This window comes from Leguminivora glycinivorella, chromosome 8 (genome assembly GCF_023078275.1).
Source record: "Leguminivora glycinivorella isolate SPB_JAAS2020 chromosome 8, LegGlyc_1.1, whole genome shotgun sequence".
Taxonomy (NCBI): Eukaryota; Metazoa; Arthropoda; class Insecta; order Lepidoptera; family Tortricidae; genus Leguminivora; species Leguminivora glycinivorella.
Genome location: NC_062978.1, coordinates 25211009 through 25230154, shown reverse-complemented (window position 1 = coordinate 25230154; position 19146 = coordinate 25211009). Strand labels below are relative to the sequence as shown.

Below are 19146 nucleotides of genomic sequence, written 5' to 3'. Positions count from 1 at the left end.
GTTTTAAGTAGCATATCTTAAGAATCACAAAACTCGATACGACAATTTAAAAACTACCTTGAATAGCTTATCTATTTCAGTGTTGCTAGTTAATCTCAAAAGCGTATAATTCATGATTTTTTTGCCGTTAAACATTGACAAACATATCGTACAGTGTATTGTATTGCGAATCAAGCTAAAAGTTAACCACTGCAATTATGTATTAGTCATCTTTAAAATTAACAGTTTGTAGTGTTTCAAAGTTAGGCGTTTGACAACTAGTCTAATTTTGTATGCAGAATGTAAACGTCATACGGGCGTTAAATAAAATCAGGCATAAAATTCATCAGTGCTATCAGTAATTGAGAGGTGTTTTTGAGTTACGCTTAATTTTCACCCCATAATGAATTTTTGAAAAATTTCCCATCAGTAATGTACTATAAACGTGTGGGCGAAGACAGTCAATGACAACTGTCAGATCAACGTTGACAATGTTTAATGCGATCGTGTTTGCATTGAATTGCGGGATGAATTATTTTGTAGGGATAAAAAATTAATAATTTTTAAATAAAAGTTATCTAATTACATTTCTATGTCCTATACTCCACCGTAAAGAGATTCGTCCGTATTAGCTTTACACCCTGTATTGTTTGAAAAATAAAAATAAACTGCCTTTTATAAGACTATTTGAAATTTAGAGCTGGCAATGAAAAAAAAAATCTTCTGACTTTGACGTTTGGGACATGTTTCAGCTTTAGTTTCAGTCTGTTCAGTCAGTTCAGAGTAGTTTTGATTTGACTTGACTGATTTGATTTTTAACTCTGATTTGCAGTTAAGCTCTTAGTTTGAAACATTTTTTTGCATAAAAAATTCGATAAAGGAAATAACCCTACTTTAATCACATACGGAAGACCTTAATAATGCCGCGTAAGTAATATTTAAGTCGTTCTTTTTATCTGTGTACCTATCATAATATTTGATAAATTTAAATAAATCACTGGTTTTACCCGTGTTTTATTACCCAATTGGGTGTCGAGATTTTCTTTTCATATTCTAAATTATTAATGAGTTTCCTTTTACAATTCTAGGGAAGTCTAAAGCATTACTTTTAACACAGAACACAGATTTTTTTAGGGTTCCGTAGTCAACTAGGAACCCTTATAGTTTCGCCATGTCTGTCTGTCCGTCCGTCCGCGGATAATCTCAGTAACCGTTAGCACTAGAAAGCTGAAATTTGGTACCAATATGTATATGAATCACGCCGACAAAGTGCAAAAATAAAAAATGGAAAAAAATGTTTTATTAGGGTACCCCCCCTACATGTAAAGTGGGGGCTGAAATTTTTTCATTCCAACCCTAACGTGTGATATATTGTTGGATAGGTATTTAAAAATGAATAAGGGTTTGCTAAGATCGTTTTTTGATAATATTTATATTTTCGGAAATAATCGCTCCTAAAGGAAAAAAAAGTGCATCCCCCCCCTCTAACTTTTGAACCATATGTTTAAAAAATATGAAAAAATCACAAAAGTAGAACTTTATAAAGACTTTCTAGGAAAATTGTTTTGAGCTTGATAGGTTCAGTAGTTTTTGAGAAAAATACGGAAAACTACGGAACCCTACACTGAGCGTGGCCCGACACGCTCTTGGCCGGTTTTATTTTCCTACTCTGGCTTGTGCCAATGTTAGGATGACAGATATTTTTGTTTATTTTTTTTTATACCACCAGACTAATCCAACATGTGATATATATTAAATTACATAAAAAAAACTAAACATTAACAATTTAACCACACATAAGATAATACTAAGTACACAGTTGAACTTCAGGCATTTGGTATAAAACATAATTGCCAGCTTGCACTCCTTATAAATTCAGTCGGAGTGCAGTTAAATATATCTATTTTGGTGGCAACCTCATCCAGTATTATCATTGCCCTGACAATGGGAGATGAGGCAAGTAAGTTGGTGCGTGCAGACGGGCGCTCGAACACGTATTGTTAAACAAGAGAACATTTGTTGTCATGAATTCTGGTATTGCCACAGGTATCCCTATAATGCATCAGGTGTACATAGCGGACGGGTTCGCTGACGACTGTGAGGAGCTCATACACCGCTGCTGCCGCGGGGACCACATTAACTACCTGACATTCTGCTCGCATTACAAGGACATGAACTTTGCCACGGCATATCAGTAAGGCATCAGTAATGTAATTGGTGTTCGCCACAACCCATGACTGTTTGTTATTTAGCTAGTTTTAAAATTTATTAACTCTGTTGATAAACTTATGTTATATTGCCCACTACTGTCTATTTAAACTTATGGTAACATAATACATAGAAAAGAAAAGAGTGTACACCCATCTTAAAGGCCGGCAATGCACCTCCAACACTTCTGGTGTTTCGGGTGTCCAGGGGCAGCAGTGAGCGCTTACCATCAGGTGAGCTGTCTGCTTGTTCGCCTCGTATCTCAAAAAAGTAGAAACCTGTGTAAATATTGCTCTTTGCCTAGCCTAATAGTAGTGATACCTAGTAAATAAAACTAATAAACTATTATATTTTATTTTATTATATAGGCACAGATCAACAAATGCCGAAATAGGCGAACTTTCTGAGGAACTGTTGCAAATAGCCAAACACTACATGGTTCGTGACACAAGCAACTTTGAGGTAAGCATAGTTTAGACTCTTTTTTTTATCAAGAGATAAGATTTTCTAAATAAAGGTTAAGTAAATAAAGTTTCTTTATTTGACTAGGAATCAGTGGCCGGCTTATTCATCGTGTATGCGTTGCTGAACCTACAGCCGTTCCCTCGCTTCGCCGCGCTCCGTATCGTACAGGTAGTACTAACTAAAAATAAATTTTGTTGATTTTAGTTATATTTTTACTATACTGACTATTGTTTTTACTATTATTATACTGATAAAATAGTTTTTTTTTATATTTTAAGCAGGTATTATTAAGTCGATATAACGCGCTAGACATGTTTCGAATTCGAGGAGTTTGTCGAGAGCGCGGCGCATACTGCGGGCGCTAGCCCTGCGCGCGCGGCTCCTGAGGGCGGACTTAATAAAATTAAATATTTATTTTTCAAGTAGGCATATTATGTAAATATTTTAGATTTAAGCTCCTACTAACCCTTAATTAATTGTCATTTTCATTCATGTATGTACTAACAAAATATGTGTCTCTGTTACACGAAATTAATAAATAAATAAAAAAAATATATATAATGCGCATATGAACGTCAAATAAAGCTACTAATACGTGAGTAAGCCACTTAAAATATTTTTAAATATGTCTCACGGGAGTTTGATGGTTAAAAGAGTTTTTGTTCATTTCTACCAGTTAGATTTCTTACAACAGTAGAGTTCATAAAAATAAACAGGTTGTGTTCAATGATAGCAAAATTAGCTAGTGTGAGTTATAAGACCTTACCTACCTTATAATTCCGAGCCCATATAATCCGACAACCTTCAAATTAGAGATGGGCCGAATATTCGGTAAATATTCGGTATTCGGCATATTCGGTAAGTTTTTCAATGTTCGTATTCGGCCGAATAGTTCGGTTGCATTGCCGAATATTTACCGAATAAACAAAGTAAATAACTAATGAAGATCTTACGTATTCCATTGGATAATAAGCTCCTATTTTAGTAGCTTTCTAAGGAACTACTAAAAATGCGTCAAAATATAAACAAAATTGTTTTGTAAAAAAGGTAAAAAACCGTAGTTTAAGAGTTGAGAAGAGTTCAGAGTTGTTTTAACTAAGTTTTAGTTATCCACTAAATCATAAGAACATAGTTGTAGTATGTATAAACATTATCAATAATTTCATAGTGTTGAGTTCCAAATTTATTATTTTTACATTTAAGGTAGTTCTATATTAATATTTTTAAATGTAGGTACTTGCGAATCGCCTTACCCTTCCAAGTCACCTATCCTTTGCCAACGCACGTGAGATGAGTATATCTGTCTCACTCGCCGCGATTCGAGAAGCAATTTTCGCCTCGATCAGTTCCCGTCTAAGCTCCGTTTGGCTAACAGCCTGCGCATGGCTAAATATCAAAAATGTGATAAATATTAACGCGCCCCTAAAAACTGTTGTGGAAAAGTGTATCGAACTATTGTGCCGATTGCTGAAAGGAGTTTTGGAAAAGCTGATCAGCTGAGAAGACCTAGAAGAAAAGCTATAAAGGTAGGCGTTGGCATTTTCCTCTTTCCTTTTAAACAAGGTGCAAGCAAGTATTTTGTGTCGTAATTTACTTAATATTCAAATTTATACAGTCCATTTATTTCGAAGCTAAATTATTCAAAAACATATCCTTCGTAGCGCTTTGAGGGTCGCAATTGTCATATAAATTAATTTCCCGCATAAGTATGTTGTGAAAGCGCTAACATATTTTTTGGTCACTTCTCGCCGGATAGTTAATCTTTTCCATTAAATATACCGCTAACTGTATGGTCATTGTGCTACGTAACTGAAATACTCTGTCACTCATCCTATTATATCTATCGCATCGTCAGGTATTTCATTATATTTCCGCTCCGCGTTACGAAGTACGATAGATCGTAGGTTATTTCTTTATATATTTTATTTTTACGACAAAAATACTCATACACGTGTTCCATTTTTCCTTTGTTCGCATTTCAAAATTGTTAGCCATATTTGAAATAGTCAAGATATTCATTCGTGAATCTTCGGAATTGTTCGGCTCACTTTCGTTCGTTCCGATCGTTTTCATTCCATATATGATTGCACTGCTCGGTCAGCCAAACCGCACCGCACCGCTTACCGAAATATTACAGGTAGAAAAATATTTGTTCCGCTTATTATCGGTTGGCTCGCAGCTAGTGTTCGTTAGGTATACCTATTTATTAGGGAACTCGTTTTATTTAAAACGCGTAGGTATACTGTTTATTTCATTCGAATAATTATATGTTTGACCGCATTGTCAAACTAAATAGTACACTACACCTTTATACTTATACCTCGTAGGTACATTAGTTTATTTACGACGTTCGATTTATTAGTTTTATTGTAAAACTTGTTAATTCTCAACAAGATGTCTAAATCATCAAAAGCCAGGAAAGGCAGCGAGGGCTTTATTAGCGATAATTATAACACAAACAAAAATCAGCTAGCCCTCTATACAGTTCGGCGCGACGTTATTTACAAGCGCGTCGAAAATATATTGGAACTTGCTTACAAGGCGGAAACCGATCCATCTCAATATAGGGCATTTCACACTAGTACATTAAATTTGGATAAAATGCGTGAAGATTATCAAACCGTTTTAGAGTCCTATAATTTATTGCAGTTGCAAATGCAGCCCGATGCTGAAGTAGATTACGAGTCTTGGTCGGCATTTGAGGAAATGTTTTGTTACATTAAGCAAGTTCTAATCGACAACGAGTCTAAGGTTCCCTCTGAACCTGCGCACTCTTTAAAACCAATATGCCGCCTGCCTAAATTAGAATTGCTTTCTTTTGACGGAGATGTAAAAAACTGGCCTTTGTTTTATCAACAGTTCAAAAGTGTTATTCATGAAAACTCGTCGCTGACTGACAGCGAGAAGGTGTACTATTTAGTTGGCAAATTAACCGGCAACGCCACAAGTGTTTGTTCCGGCTTGCCAGCAACCGCTGAAAATTACCATGTTATTTGGAACGCATTGATACAAAAATATGATGACCCGCGTTCGTTGGCGTCAACATATTTTAATCAGTTGCTAACGTTCAAACAATTAACCGCAACCAATGCCGCCGGCTTGGATTCATTCTTAAATAAATTCAACTCGTCTGTAGAAGCCCTTAAGCAGTTGAACCTTGTCGATTTAACCGATTTCATGTTGTTACATTTAGCGCTGCAAAAGTTAGATGCCGATACAATTAAATTGTTCGAAATTACATACCGCAAAGACAAAATACCTACTTATCAAAATTTAATTGAATTCGTCAAAGAACAAAATAAAGTGTTGTCTCGTTCGCCAAATGCGGCAATTAGTAAGCCAGTTGAAATATCGGCTAAAAAGCATCTCTTGCAAAAAACTAAATCATTCGTAAACACGGATGCGGCCAATGACAAAGGCGCCAGCGATAAATGTTCCTTATGCAAAAATAAACAACATGAGCATTTATATTCATGTCAATCTTTTAATAATATGACTCCGCATGACAGGTTCAATTTTATAAAATCTAACGCTTATTGTAATAACTGCTTAAGTGTGAAACATAAGACTTCCTCTTGTACTTCCAAGCGACATTGTTCTCATTGTTCGTTAAGACATCATACGATGTTGCATTTCAATACCAAAGAGAAATCTCACTGCAATGTAAGTGCAGTGGTATCCGCACCCGCTTCTAATAATTGTTTTCCCGCTGCAACAAATAATGTTGTTATTCCCGCACCCGCTCCCGCTTATGACCCGACCACAGCCTTACCCAGTGCTGAGGTCAACCGCACCGCGCAAGCTAATATTATAGACCCGGCGATTGCTGCCGTTAAGGTCGAAAATGGCTTGATTTCTCGTCATGAGGAAAACACAGTTTCTTTGTGTACTTTTGCTGGCGAAGATAACAGTAACCAATGTTTAGTTACTGCTTTACTTGCGACCGCTAAAATTAAGGTTATTGATTCCTTAAACCGCACACATGTCCTGCGCGCATTGATTGACCCAGGATCCATGTCAGATTACATATCTGTCGCTTGTTGCAAGCGTCTCTCGCTAGCTATAAATAAACCGCTATACCCTACTGAAGCCACTGGTTTGGGAGAGTTAACCCTCAAGACCAAGGGGCATACCGCGTTAACTTTTTCATCTTTAAAGGATGAATCATATCGATATTCGATTCGCCCTCGTGTTGTCGACCACATTACGTCTGAATTGCCCGACTCGCGCATAGATAGGGAAGTTGTAAATTATGCTCGCAATTTAAATTTACCTTTAGCTGACGATGGTTTTTCTGAACCTGGTCCTATAGATATACTCCTGGGGGTCAATGTATATTGTAAAATATTGTTATTAAACAAAATCGAAAGCTCGAATCCTATAATACCTACCGTGTTTGAAACGACCCTAGGGTACATTTTAATGGGTGACGCGGCTATAGTTAACCCTCCTACAGCCTCTCGCACACTCTGCGCGTTTACTAGCGATCCTCTTCACAAGTTAGTAGAGAGCTTTTGGGCAACTGAAGAAATACCTTCTCGCACATTTTTGAGTCCCGATGACCAAAAATGTGAAGATATTTATACCTCAACCACTGTCCGTAATAACGACGGCAGTTATACTGTGGACCTTCCATTTAAGGATGATCCTCATACATTGGGCGACTCCTTTAAAACCGCAAAAAGGCGTTTTTTGCTTTTAGAAAAGAAATTTTCAAAAAATCCTGAGCTTAAGTCTGGATACGACGAAGTTATTCGCGATTATCTTGATAAAGGTATTCTCACCCGCGCGTCAGCTGATGACGAATCTACTGATGGATTTTATCTACCGCACCGCCCTGTGTTACGTAATGATAAAATTAGCACAAAAGTAAGACCGGTTCTGGACGGAAGTGCGAAGACAGATACGGGTCTTTCTTTAAATGATATTTTGCATTCCGGACGTAACTTACAGGCTAATATATTTCACATTTTGTTAAATGTACGCATTTATAAGATCGCATTTTTCGCTGACGTAAAACAGATGTATTTATGCATTTATGTGAATTCTTCACACCGGAAATACCAACGTATTTTATATCGGTTTTCTGATACCGACCCGCTCGAAGTGTTAACCTTTACTCGAGTAACATTTGGACTTCGACCGTCAGCTTTTCTGGCTATTCGGACTTTACGTCAGTTAGCTGCAGACGAGCGGCACAGATGGCCAAAGGCAGCCTCTGTGCTCGAAAGAGATGTCTATATGGACGATCTGGCTACTTCTACTTTTTCAACCGAGGAAGCAGTTAAGATAGCGGATGAGCTGATCGCCCTCTTCAAAGCAGGCGGATTCGATTTGCTCAAGTGGTCTTCGAATTCGCGGGAGCTGCTTGAGCACATACCTGAGTCTCACCGACAATCTAAATCTATCTCCTTCGATGACGGAGATACGTTTAAGATCCTAGGTTTGAAATGGCTACCTACGCGAGACTGCTTTGTTTTCGATATCTCTAACCCGCCGTCCGTTTGCACTAAACGCGCCATTCTTTCGGCCACCGCGCGTCTGTACGATGTCTTAGGACTCGTCGGGCCTGTAATTTTATATGCTAAGTTGATTATTAAGCAACTTTGGCTTCTTTCCATCGATTGGGATGAAGAGCCACCTCCTCATATTATTAAGCTATGGCAACAATATTTAGCTGAGCTACCGTTAATATCTCAGCTAAATTTTCCTCGACATTTAGGAATTGAGACGAGGTCTCAAGTTTCGCTGGTTGGTTTTTCTGACGCCAGCGAATCCGCATACGGTTGCGTCATATATGCACACGTCGTGAACGGTAACGAGCCGCCCGTAGTTACGTTGTTGTGTTCGAAGTCTAGGGTAGCTTCCGCTAAACCTAAAATCACACTTGCTCGTCTAGAACTTTGCGGAATTCTGCTTCTTTCTCGGCTTCTTAAAGAAGTTCACGACACTATGTCCAGTAGGCATAAAATAAAAAATATTTATGCATTCTCAGACTCAGAGGTCGCCTTATGTTGGTCGGTTGCCTCTCCGCATAGGTTCGACACCTACGTCGCTAACCGCATATCACAAATTCAAAGTAACATTTCGCCTGGCAATTTATACCACGTTGCAGGTGCACAAAACCCCGCTGACTGCGTGTCACGTGGTCTCACCCCTTCTCTGTTAGTTCAACATGAGCTCTGGTTTAAAGGTCCAGTTTGGTTATCACAGCCTACAGAGCGTTGGCCTATACAAAGTTTCGTTCCAAAGCGGGCACCTTTACCAGAAGAAAAAACTTTGTCCCACGTGACCACAGAGGCTAATAAGCCTGAACATCCGTTTCTATCTCTCGCGACACGCTGTTCCTCCTGGAACAAGCTGCTTCGAGTCACAGTTTATGTTTTACGTTTTATAAAAAAGTTATCTCCAAATGAGGTAATTACCGCTAATGATTTAAATACTGCTGAGCTTGAAATTATAAAAGCGATACAAAATGCTAATTTCTCAGCCGACATCAAGGCTATTTCAAATGGACTTAAATGTTCTTTAAAGTTACAAAAATTATTTCCTTTCCTTTCAGATGGAATTTTACGCGTAGGAGGTCGCTTATCGAACTCTTCGCTCGATTACGAATCGAAACATCCTATAATTTTACCCAAAAAGGGTCACGTTGTAGAATTGATAATTGATCATTACCACCGCAACAACCTTCATGCAGGACCGCAACATTTAGTTGGTATATTAAAAACTAAATTTTGGATAATTTCCTGTCGTCGTATTGTTAGGCAAATCACTCAAAAATGTAACCGTTGTTTCAGTTTAAACCCCAGACCTACTTTTCCGCTAATGTCTAGCTTACCTAAATGCCGCTTAGAGCAATGCAAAGCTTTTATGCATACGGGTATAGACTTTGCTGGCCCTTTGTACGCCACCCCTTATAGGAAACGAGGCGTGCGCAGCGTCAAGGTTTACATTTGCCTTTTTATTTGTCTTGTGACAAAAGCAGTTCATATAGAATTAGCTTCAAATTTGACTGCTGCTTGTTTTATAGACGCTTTTAAGCGCTTTTTATCGCGACGAGGTCCGTGTAATTTTATTTATTCCGACAATGGAACAAATTTTGTATCCGCGAAAGCTTATTTCAAGGAGCTGCACGACCTTTTAGAATCTGACGATTATTATCAAACTTTCAGCAATGAGCTCGCGAAACATCGTATTACATGGAAAATGAATCCTCCCACTGCTAGCCACTTCGGAGGCATTTGGGAAGCTAATATAAAAAGTTCCAAGACTTTACTGTTTAGAGTAATTGGCAAGCAAACTTTAACTTTTCAGGAGTTAGAAACTGTTCTTGTTCAGTTAGAGGCCGTGCTCAACAGTCGTCCTTTATACGTTTTAAGCTCTGATCCTTCTGAGCCGCTCGCGCTTACTCCTTCGCATTTTTTGACCATGTCGCCATTGGAATTTTTACCTGCGGCTGATCTGTCCGACGAAAATACGAATTTACTGTCGCGGTACTCATTATTGGACTCGCTCGTGCAATCGTATTGGAAGCGATTCAGAACGGAGTATTTGCATAATTTGCAACAACGCGAAAAATGGAATGCGCCTTCTAATCCAATAAAAATTGGTACCGTAGTAATATTAAAGGTAGATAACGCTCCGCCTCTGCAATGGCCTTTAGGTATTATTACTAATATCTATCCTAATAGCCAGGATGGAGTTATACGCGTAGCGGAAGTAAAAACGAAAACTGGCACGTATAAACGTCCAGTCATACGGCTATGCCCGTTACCGACTCAATAGGAGTCTTCTTTAGTTTAGAAACTTAGTTTTAGCCCGCGTCTAATGTAGACAAATTAAATATAGGTAGTTATATTTAAGTTATAATAAGTTACGTTTTTATTTAAACTAACTTGCTTAGTGAATAAGCACAAATATTGTGTATTTTCAACTTTATGCTGTTGTAGTGTTAGGTTATTCTCTCGTTTGTAGTTTCGTCATAATGAACTTATCACACTTAGTAAGTAAGTAACTTGGCACAATGACCATATACCGCGTTATATTTATGTGCAGTTGGCACTTAGCTCTTTCCTTCCTTTTCTTTTGAAGGGATCCTTCAAGGCCGGGGGGATGTTGAGTTCCAAATTTATTATTTTTACATTTAAGGTAGTTCTATATTAATATTTTTAAATGTAGGTACTTGCGAATCGCCTTACCCTTCCAAGTCACCTATCCTTTGCCAACGCACGTGAGATGAGTATATCTGTCTCACTCGCCGCGATTCGAGAAGCAATTTTCGCCTCGATCAGTTCCCGTCTAAGCTCCGTTTGGCTAACAGCCTGCGCATGGCTAAATATCAAAAATGTGATAAATATTAACGCGCCCCTAAAAACTGTTGTGGAAAAGTGTATCGAACTATTGTGCCGATTGCTGAAAGGAGTTTTGGAAAAGCTGATCAGCTGAGAAGACCTAGAAGAAAAGCTATAAAGGTAGGCGTTGGCATTTTCCTCTTTCCTTTTAAACAAGGTGCAAGCAAGTATTTTGTATCGTAATTTACTTAATATTCAAATTTATACAGTCCATTTATTTCGAAGCTAAATTATTCAAAAACATATCCTTCGTAGCGCTTTGAGGGTCGCAATTGTCATATAAATTAATTTCCCGCATAAGTATGTTGTGAAAGCGCTAACACATAGTTTTAATCTTAACATTCGCTTTAAAAATATGGCGTAACCTAATATTCGGCCGAATGTTCGGTTCGGTAAGAGTTGAACCGAATGTTCGGCCGAATATTCGTATTCGGCAAAGTCCGTATTCGGCCCATCTCTACTTCAAATCAAGAGTGAACAGGCATCTTCTGGGCCCATTTATAATAATAAACAAAAACCTATTTTTTGACGGAGTGGGAATTTTCACAGGAAGACTTGCCCGCCATCGCGCGTCTGGAGCGCGTGGCGCGCCGCGACAACCGCCTCGACGTGTTGTACGTGTTGGCGGGCGTGTTGGTCCGCGGGCCCGTGCAATTCCACGTCGACGCTAAGCCGAGGGGCATGGAGGCCGCGTACAGGAATAATTTGGAAGGTATGTGGATAGGGTTGCAAAAAACGTTTTTTTTTCTGGCTTGAAAAAAAAAAACATGAACAAAAAACCGTGAAAAAAAATTAGTTTTCTTTCTGGAGTATGTTTTTTTTTTTCTAAAGTAAGAAATCTCAAAATTTGCAAAGCAGTTTATAATACTTTTATGCGGTTTTTTTAGAATTAATGTTAACTATTAAACGAATTTAATCAAATAACTTTAATTTCTGGTCTTCTAAAAGTAACATTTACGAAATCTGTAGTTGGTAGTTATCACTATTTACTGTTGGCAACACCACACAGCGCGGAGAGCGCTGCACGCCGCATCGGGGATTATCCAATAAATGTTTGTATACTGCATGTTAATGAAATTAAAATGTACGTTAATGTTATTGAAACACGTTACAACTCACGAAAAACCGTTATTGTCGAATTATTTGTTCATCTAAAAAAAAACATATTTAGAAAAAAAACAATGGTGCTCGGTTTTTTTTTTGTTTTTTTTTCATAATTCTGAAAAAAAAAAAAATCATTTGGTTTTTTTTTCTATTTGCAACCTTATATGTGGAACCATAGTGGAATAAGTAAGGGAAGAGTTGTAGCTCCATCAGTAAAAGCGGGTTATTTGTAGTGACACCTAGCGACAATCACGGGTCAAATAGCGTAAATTATCAGTACCACTACTCGATACTAGGTGTCAACAGTGTCTCGTCTGCCAAAAATGTAATATTAGAACAGTTTACAACTTATATTACAAGCAGAAGGAATTGAAAACAGAATACTGATTAATATTATTGTAATATTAGCTAACAATTGGTGAGCATTAGACTCTTCGTTCGTCGCGACATCTATTGACAAGTGGCAGTACTGATAATTTACGCTATTTGACGCGTGATTGACGCGTAATTGTCGCTAGATGTCACTACAAATAACTCGCATTTACTGATGTATGGAGTTGCAATTCTTCCCCTACTGATTCCTCTATGGTGGAACTCATGTGACAGTAATTTCTATTCTATTCTATTCTATTCTACTATGTGACAGTAATTCGGACTACCTCCTTTGTTTGTTACGCTTGTCCCCCTCTGTTTTATTACTACTTTGGTGGCAAATAAGCATACGATCCGCCTGATAGGAAGCAGTATCCGTTACCAATGGACGTCGAACAACTTAACAAGTACAATTACACACTCTTATTGAGTTCTGTGGCCCGTTTCTCGAAGCTGCAAGTTACAATTTACAAGTGGTTGTCAATGTCTAAATTGACAAGTTGGAAAGAGATTTGTAACTTGTAACTTTCAGTTTTAAGAAATGGGCCCCTTGCCTTATCACCGGCGGGATGACATCTCACCGTACACTATCATATTTATTGTCCCAGAGCTGTAAGAACCTCTTTTTGACACATGACAGCGTCCACAAAACGTAAACTCGCGCAACCTAATGAAATTTTAAATAAAATCCTGTAATAATATTTAAAAAAATCAAGTACTTAAAAACAATATTTCGCTTACTTTAAACATAATCTAACACATGTTACATTTTTTGCGGATCTTCGTTAGCGAGTATTTTACGATATTAATTTATCACGCAGGATTCACTTATTATGTCATTTATCATTCATTTTTATTTTTAAACTAGTGCTGTGGCAGAGTCTGTCATTTCGATTCAAATGACATTTCAGTAAGTTGACAGAAATCGTATATATTTGTTTAAGCGCCTCCTTGTACATAGGGCCTAATCGATTCAACCAATTCGAAATTAATCGTTAGATTTGGCAAACGATACGTCTTAGCCACATCGCAACATACTTCAAAACAAATGTGTCAAAAATATGAACTTACAAATCAGGGACAATAGCATTACGGGATCTTGTGGTTGTGCTGTTTGCTTGGCTGATGGTATTAAAGTTCTTGATAAATATTTTTGATTTTTTGGGTACACCCAAGTACGTTATCTTGTGCACTGGTTTATCTTTGAAGCAAAAGTATTTTAGTAAAAGGAATAAATCACAATATAAATCACAAGTCGAATTTGTTCCAACAAAGTTAAATTTGTTAAAAGATATTTGACTGAATCAGCCAAAAATGTGTATAAACAATATGTGGCATGTTTCGTTTATAAAATCGACTTGTTGATTCAAATATATTGTTGATTGAAATGACGAGTAACTTGTAGAATGTACTAGTTACACTTAACAAAATCTAACTTGTTTGAACCAAAGGCACGTGAGGCGCTATTTTAACCAAAAACTTGTTGGACGAACATGAAAACTAGTTGTTTTTTCTTTCAGTGTATGCATTTTCGCAAAGTATTGCCCAACTCCATTCATTGTTCTATGGTAATATAACTAAACTCGCAATCTTATCTTATTTTCTGTATTTGTTTTAGGTTTCTCTAACATCGATAGCCACGGCGTCCGTCCTAAAGGCGTATATGCGCGACAAAATGAGGAGTTGGACCTTCTGAGGGACATGAACAGCATTTTCGAGCGCTACTCCAAGGCTAAGAGTCAAATACCAGGTGAGAGCTTTTAAGTCTGTCTTTCTCATAGTAATAGCAGTATGGCCACTCCCTCTCCCCGCTGAAAGTGCCGCCCACCCCCTCTCGCTTACATCACAGTTACCACCTGTCAAAAACGCGAACAGTCTATCTGTCATATTTCACTCGTACAAGCATAGTACGCGTTCACCTACACGAGCTTAGACTGTGTGCTAGGAACGCGCCTCTTTCATATATTTGATCGCCAGTGTCCGACACAACAACACAACAATACAATACAATACAATAGTGCGACAATATTTGATTTTGGGTGCGTTTTCATACAAAAAAAAATTTTTTCGTTTTTTTTTTGAATTTTTTTTTTACTTTTTGTTTTTTTATAAGCGTATACGAGGTACCAACGGGGAACGAAAATTCGATTATTTTTGCGCTACGACGCACCGTTTAGGAGATACAGCCATTCAAAGTTACTATTTTCAGTAGACTTTATTTATTTCATACCATGTTTGAGAAAAGCACTATACATACCTCGGCGGGAAATAGGGTTGCCCGCCTCGGACCTATGCGGCCTCGCTTCGCTCGGCCGTCTATATGTCTTCGGCCGGCAACCCCCTTTGTCCCGGCCTCTGTAGTAATGTACTATAATATCGATGAGAACGACACTGGCCAAACTGTGGCAACATTTGTTCACACTTACTTGTCAATTTGGTCCGTAGGCTTTAAAAACCATACATATGCGAAATATTAATATTGGATGAATTCCTAAAGGATATTGAGATTTTTTTTATATTTGTTACAGGATTTCAGAGGCGAGACGAGCCTAGCCGTAACTTAGCCGTCGAGCTTAGCGACTCGCTCAAGAGGGTCATTAATGGCATAACGGATGATCCAGGTAATATATAAATTTGACAAGTTTTATTCACCAAATGTAATTTTGTTTAAAACAATTCAACAGTTAACAGCTTCAAACAGTTATAAAAACAATTCTAACGAATGTTTACCACCAAGGAGTTGGAATTCCTTGCCAGCATCCATATTTCCCAGCTCATATAAACCAGCAACCTTCAAATCAAGGGTGAACAGGCACGTTCTGGACGAGATCGCTCCATCGTAGGCCACGTCTTCGCCTCGGCTAGTCTGTGGCCCTGAGTAAACCCATTTATAAAAGAAAAACAATATATACCATCTATATCCGTCTATTGTCCTTTGAGTCGTCGGCAACCCGAACCCTCCTTAGAACTTGTGCACTCTTTTTTGCTGCGTACTTAACACAGCAAAAGGGAATGTACTAAGTTTCTTATAGGGTGGCAACGCGCATGTGACACTGTTTGAGTTGCAGGCGTCCATAGGTTACGGTGACCGCTTTACATCAGTCGGAGCGTATGCTTGTTTGCCACCGACGTAGTATTAAAAAAAACCTACATAATATAATGTCCCTCGACAGCTGACAGATGTAACTGTTACCTCTATTTTTATATTCTCTTATGTTATGAGCTTTAAGAGTATGGATTCTAATATAAGTGTTGTAACAAAAACGGAACCGAAGGTTCCTTTGACTGTAGTTTCGGTCCCGATTCCTATACTATAGTCAACAACGTTATCCACGAATTTGTCCTTTAAATGTATAACTATGTGTTGTTTCTATGACAAATTTTATAATATAGATATAATTACAATAATCTTACATTTATTTATTTAATCTTTATTGTACACAAAGAAAGAAAAACTTATAGTACAAAAGGCGGACTTAATGCCAGACAGCATTCTCTACCAGTCAACCTTTAGGCAAAGCAGAGTTATTGTGGGCATTACATTAACATGCGTAAACATAAAAACTAGATCTAACCTAATTATACACACACAGATACATAAACCTAACCTATCTAGCCCCCCCCCCCGTGAGCCTCCCGATGCAAAAGTACCCATAACGCTTGCCGCATTACCGCGTTGAACCGCGATGGATAACCTTTGCATCAGGAAGGTCCCAGAGCAAGGGTCCAGACCCCTCTCCCTCAAGCGTCTTCCCACCTCCCCGGAAAAATCCTATACTATTATACATAGACACATTAATAAAATCCTAATGTTGTTGTAGAAGAAGGGATTGCCGCCTCAGATCACCACGACGCCGTACAGGAGATCAAGAAGCGCGCCATGTGTAACGCGGTGTCTACTGTGAGGTATCTGGACTCCGCAGAGCAGAGGAAGTGAGTACAGGCTTTTAATCATTTTAACAGTGTATTCATGTTCAATTGATCACATTTCAAGACTAAAATCGCCGTCAATAGAAATTGTCAACAATTTAAACAAACCATTCTATAAAATATCAGTATTCTGGCACAATTTTATTATTTTAAAGGTTGAGGATCGTGATGTGATATGAATTGATTAAATAACACATAGATTTAGTCAGTATCTGATGAGTTAGAATGGAAATTAAAAACATTTTGTCTACAAGGTTGGTTTACATTGTACACAAATTCTATTGACGGCGACTTTCAATAAAATATCATATACCTAAACTTTTCTGGGTTTTGCCTAGTTTCAGAGTTATTATTATCACCGTGGAAAAGAATAAACAACTCATAATTATTTCTTGCTCTGCTAGTACAAATTTCTTTTTGAATATATATTCTATATTTTACCAAAAATACTTAATGAGATGCCAGAGGACGTAAGACTTAAGTATCTTATTCATCCACATATTACGTCACACCAAATTTCAGGTTTTTGGACCCCTCCCCCCTCCTATGTCACGCTTTTTGTATCCCTTTAACTGGGATTGTCACATTTAGTATGACCCCCCCCCCCCCCCCCTACACTGTGACGTAATATATGGATGACGCCTAATGGAAAAAATATTAAAAAATGTATTAAAATGCATTTGTTACAATCTAACGACTTAAGCCATATGTACTAAGAATCCTAACTAGTATTCAAAACTTAGGTATAGATATAGTTAAGTAATATACTGAACTCCCCATCGGCACACAAACCTCTTCAAGGTTTCGCTAACGATGGGTCTTGTGTAAGAAAGTGTAATTTTTCTTTTATTATTCAATAAATTAAAAAAAAATCTATCCTTTTTTAATCTCGCTAGTGAGGAGATAACGATCTTTAAATTCTTACGGTGACATATAAAAATTTAAAATAATGAAGTCATTTAACATTAAACTAGATGTATCGGAAAACATGAAATCATTTATCTAAATTTATTTACAGAAAATCTCCTCAAAAATCTGGCAAACAAGAAGGAAAAGGCGCAAAAAGGCGAAAAAATATGATACTTTCACCAAAAACAAAATCAAACACAAGCAGTTCAAATGATGAAGATGACGAATATGATAAAGACATAGAAATGCTAGCCAGAGACGTCATGAGCCAAGCTAATTTTAAAGACATCATCAAAGAAAGAGAAACAAATATAAATATAGATTCTCTCCCGCGTTTACTTACTACAGAAAGCAATGGAAAAGTCTACGAAATTGAGATTATCGATGAAATGAAACAACCTACTTTACCTGATTTAAATGAAAATGATGGGAAAATAGAGATTGAAATTAGTGGACAAATGAATCCGACTAAACATTTAGATAGTGAAAATGATGAGAAACTCGTTGAAATTGAAGTTAATAATCCAAGTGATACTTCAACTGAATCTACAGCAAATAACAGTATAGAGATTGCAGTTACAGATAAAAAAGAACAAATTAAAGACAATAATGAACCAAAAGGCAAAAACGAAGATAAAATAGAGAAACCAAAGAAAAAAGGTAGACCGAAGAAAAATAAGAGAGGTTCGAAGAAGGAAGTGAAATCACCAACTAAAAAGAGAAATGAGAAAAGTCCAAAGAGTGAGGAAACAAATGAGGAAGCATTTTTCAAGCGACCTTTAAGGATGTCTCCCAGACTAAAGACAGTGATGAAAAGAGACCAGAAAAAACCTATTTTGAAATCGAAGTTTAAGAAGATGGGAATGTTAGAAGTAGCTAACTTTGGAGAGAAGAAGTAGTAAGAAGTATTTTAAAAAGGTTCTTTAATGCATGTTTGATTTTCATGTTCTGCAAAGCAGTACAAGAATCAAAATAAAATGTTTTGAGATTTCACTGTGATCGTTATCAGTTGTTTTTTTTTTGTTAACCTGTTGAGTATTACAATAGATTAAATATAAGAAGAACATACCATGCCATACATTAAAATGCGACCGCCTATCAACGCGCATACACTACACCACACATAGATGGCACCACAAAAAATGCCTTGTTGCCATCGATTATTTGTAGATTGCGTTAAGTTCTAATATTAAATATTGTAACCATCTCATAACTTCATTTTATTCATAATCCTAAATTATTAAGATTCGTATTAGGATTTTATTACAACAAGCCGAGAGAAAGATTGATTTCATTGGTATATTTAGTGTACAGTCAACCAAGAATCCTAGGCCGCTCTAGAGCCCTGTCTTATTGACACCGTGCTTTATTTGCTATAGAAGTCAGTTTGAGTTTTACTGTGAAAGGGTTCTACAGTGGCCTAGGATTCAGATTGGTTAACTGTACTTACGATTCCCTTACATTTAAAACAATAGTGTCGATACATTCGTTTTTAGGGTTCCGTAGTCAACTAGGAACCCTTATAGTTTCGCCATGTCTGTCTGTCCGTCCGTCCGTCCGTCCGTCCGCGGATAATCTCAGTAACCGTAAGCACTAGAAAGCTGAAATTTGGTACCAATATGTATATCAATCACGCCAACAAAGTGCAAAAATAAAAAATGGAAAAAAATGTTTTATTAGGGTATCCCCCCTACATGTAAAGTGGGGGCTGATTTTTTTTTTCATTCCAAGCCTAACGTGTGATATATTGTTGGATCCCGGTATTTAAAAATGAATAAGGGTTTACTAAGATCGTTTTTTGATAATACTAATATTTTCGGAAATA

General features: G+C 37.4%; 1 protein-coding gene across 1 annotated transcript; it reads left to right on the top strand.

Moving 5' to 3' along the window:
• Positions 1 to 757: 757 nt before the first annotated feature.
• On the top strand, positions 758 to 18326 carry LOC125229011 (ABC transporter F family member 4-like). Its single transcript, XM_048133771.1, has 9 exons — positions 758 to 906; positions 2026 to 2173; positions 2556 to 2649; positions 2737 to 2820; positions 11556 to 11718; positions 14101 to 14232; positions 15011 to 15103; positions 16304 to 16415; positions 17431 to 18326. The coding sequence occupies exons 1-9, from the start codon at positions 900 to 902 to the stop codon at positions 18218 to 18220; spliced, it is 1623 nt and encodes a 540-aa protein (XP_047989728.1). The 5' UTR covers positions 758 to 899; the 3' UTR covers positions 18221 to 18326.
• Positions 18327 to 19146: the final 820 nt, after the last annotated feature.

What these genes read in the sequence shown, in the direction of transcription:
- LOC125229011 (XM_048133771.1), top strand. An exon ending in CCGCGCTCCGTATCGTACAG is followed by an intron (nt 2,821 to 11,555) that starts GTAGTACTAACT and finishes GAATTTTCACAG; the next exon opens with GAAGACTTGCCCGCCATCGC. An exon ending in GGCTAAGAGTCAAATACCAG is followed by an intron (nt 14,233 to 15,010) that starts GTGAGAGCTTTT and finishes TATTTGTTACAG; the next exon opens with GATTTCAGAGGCGAGACGAG.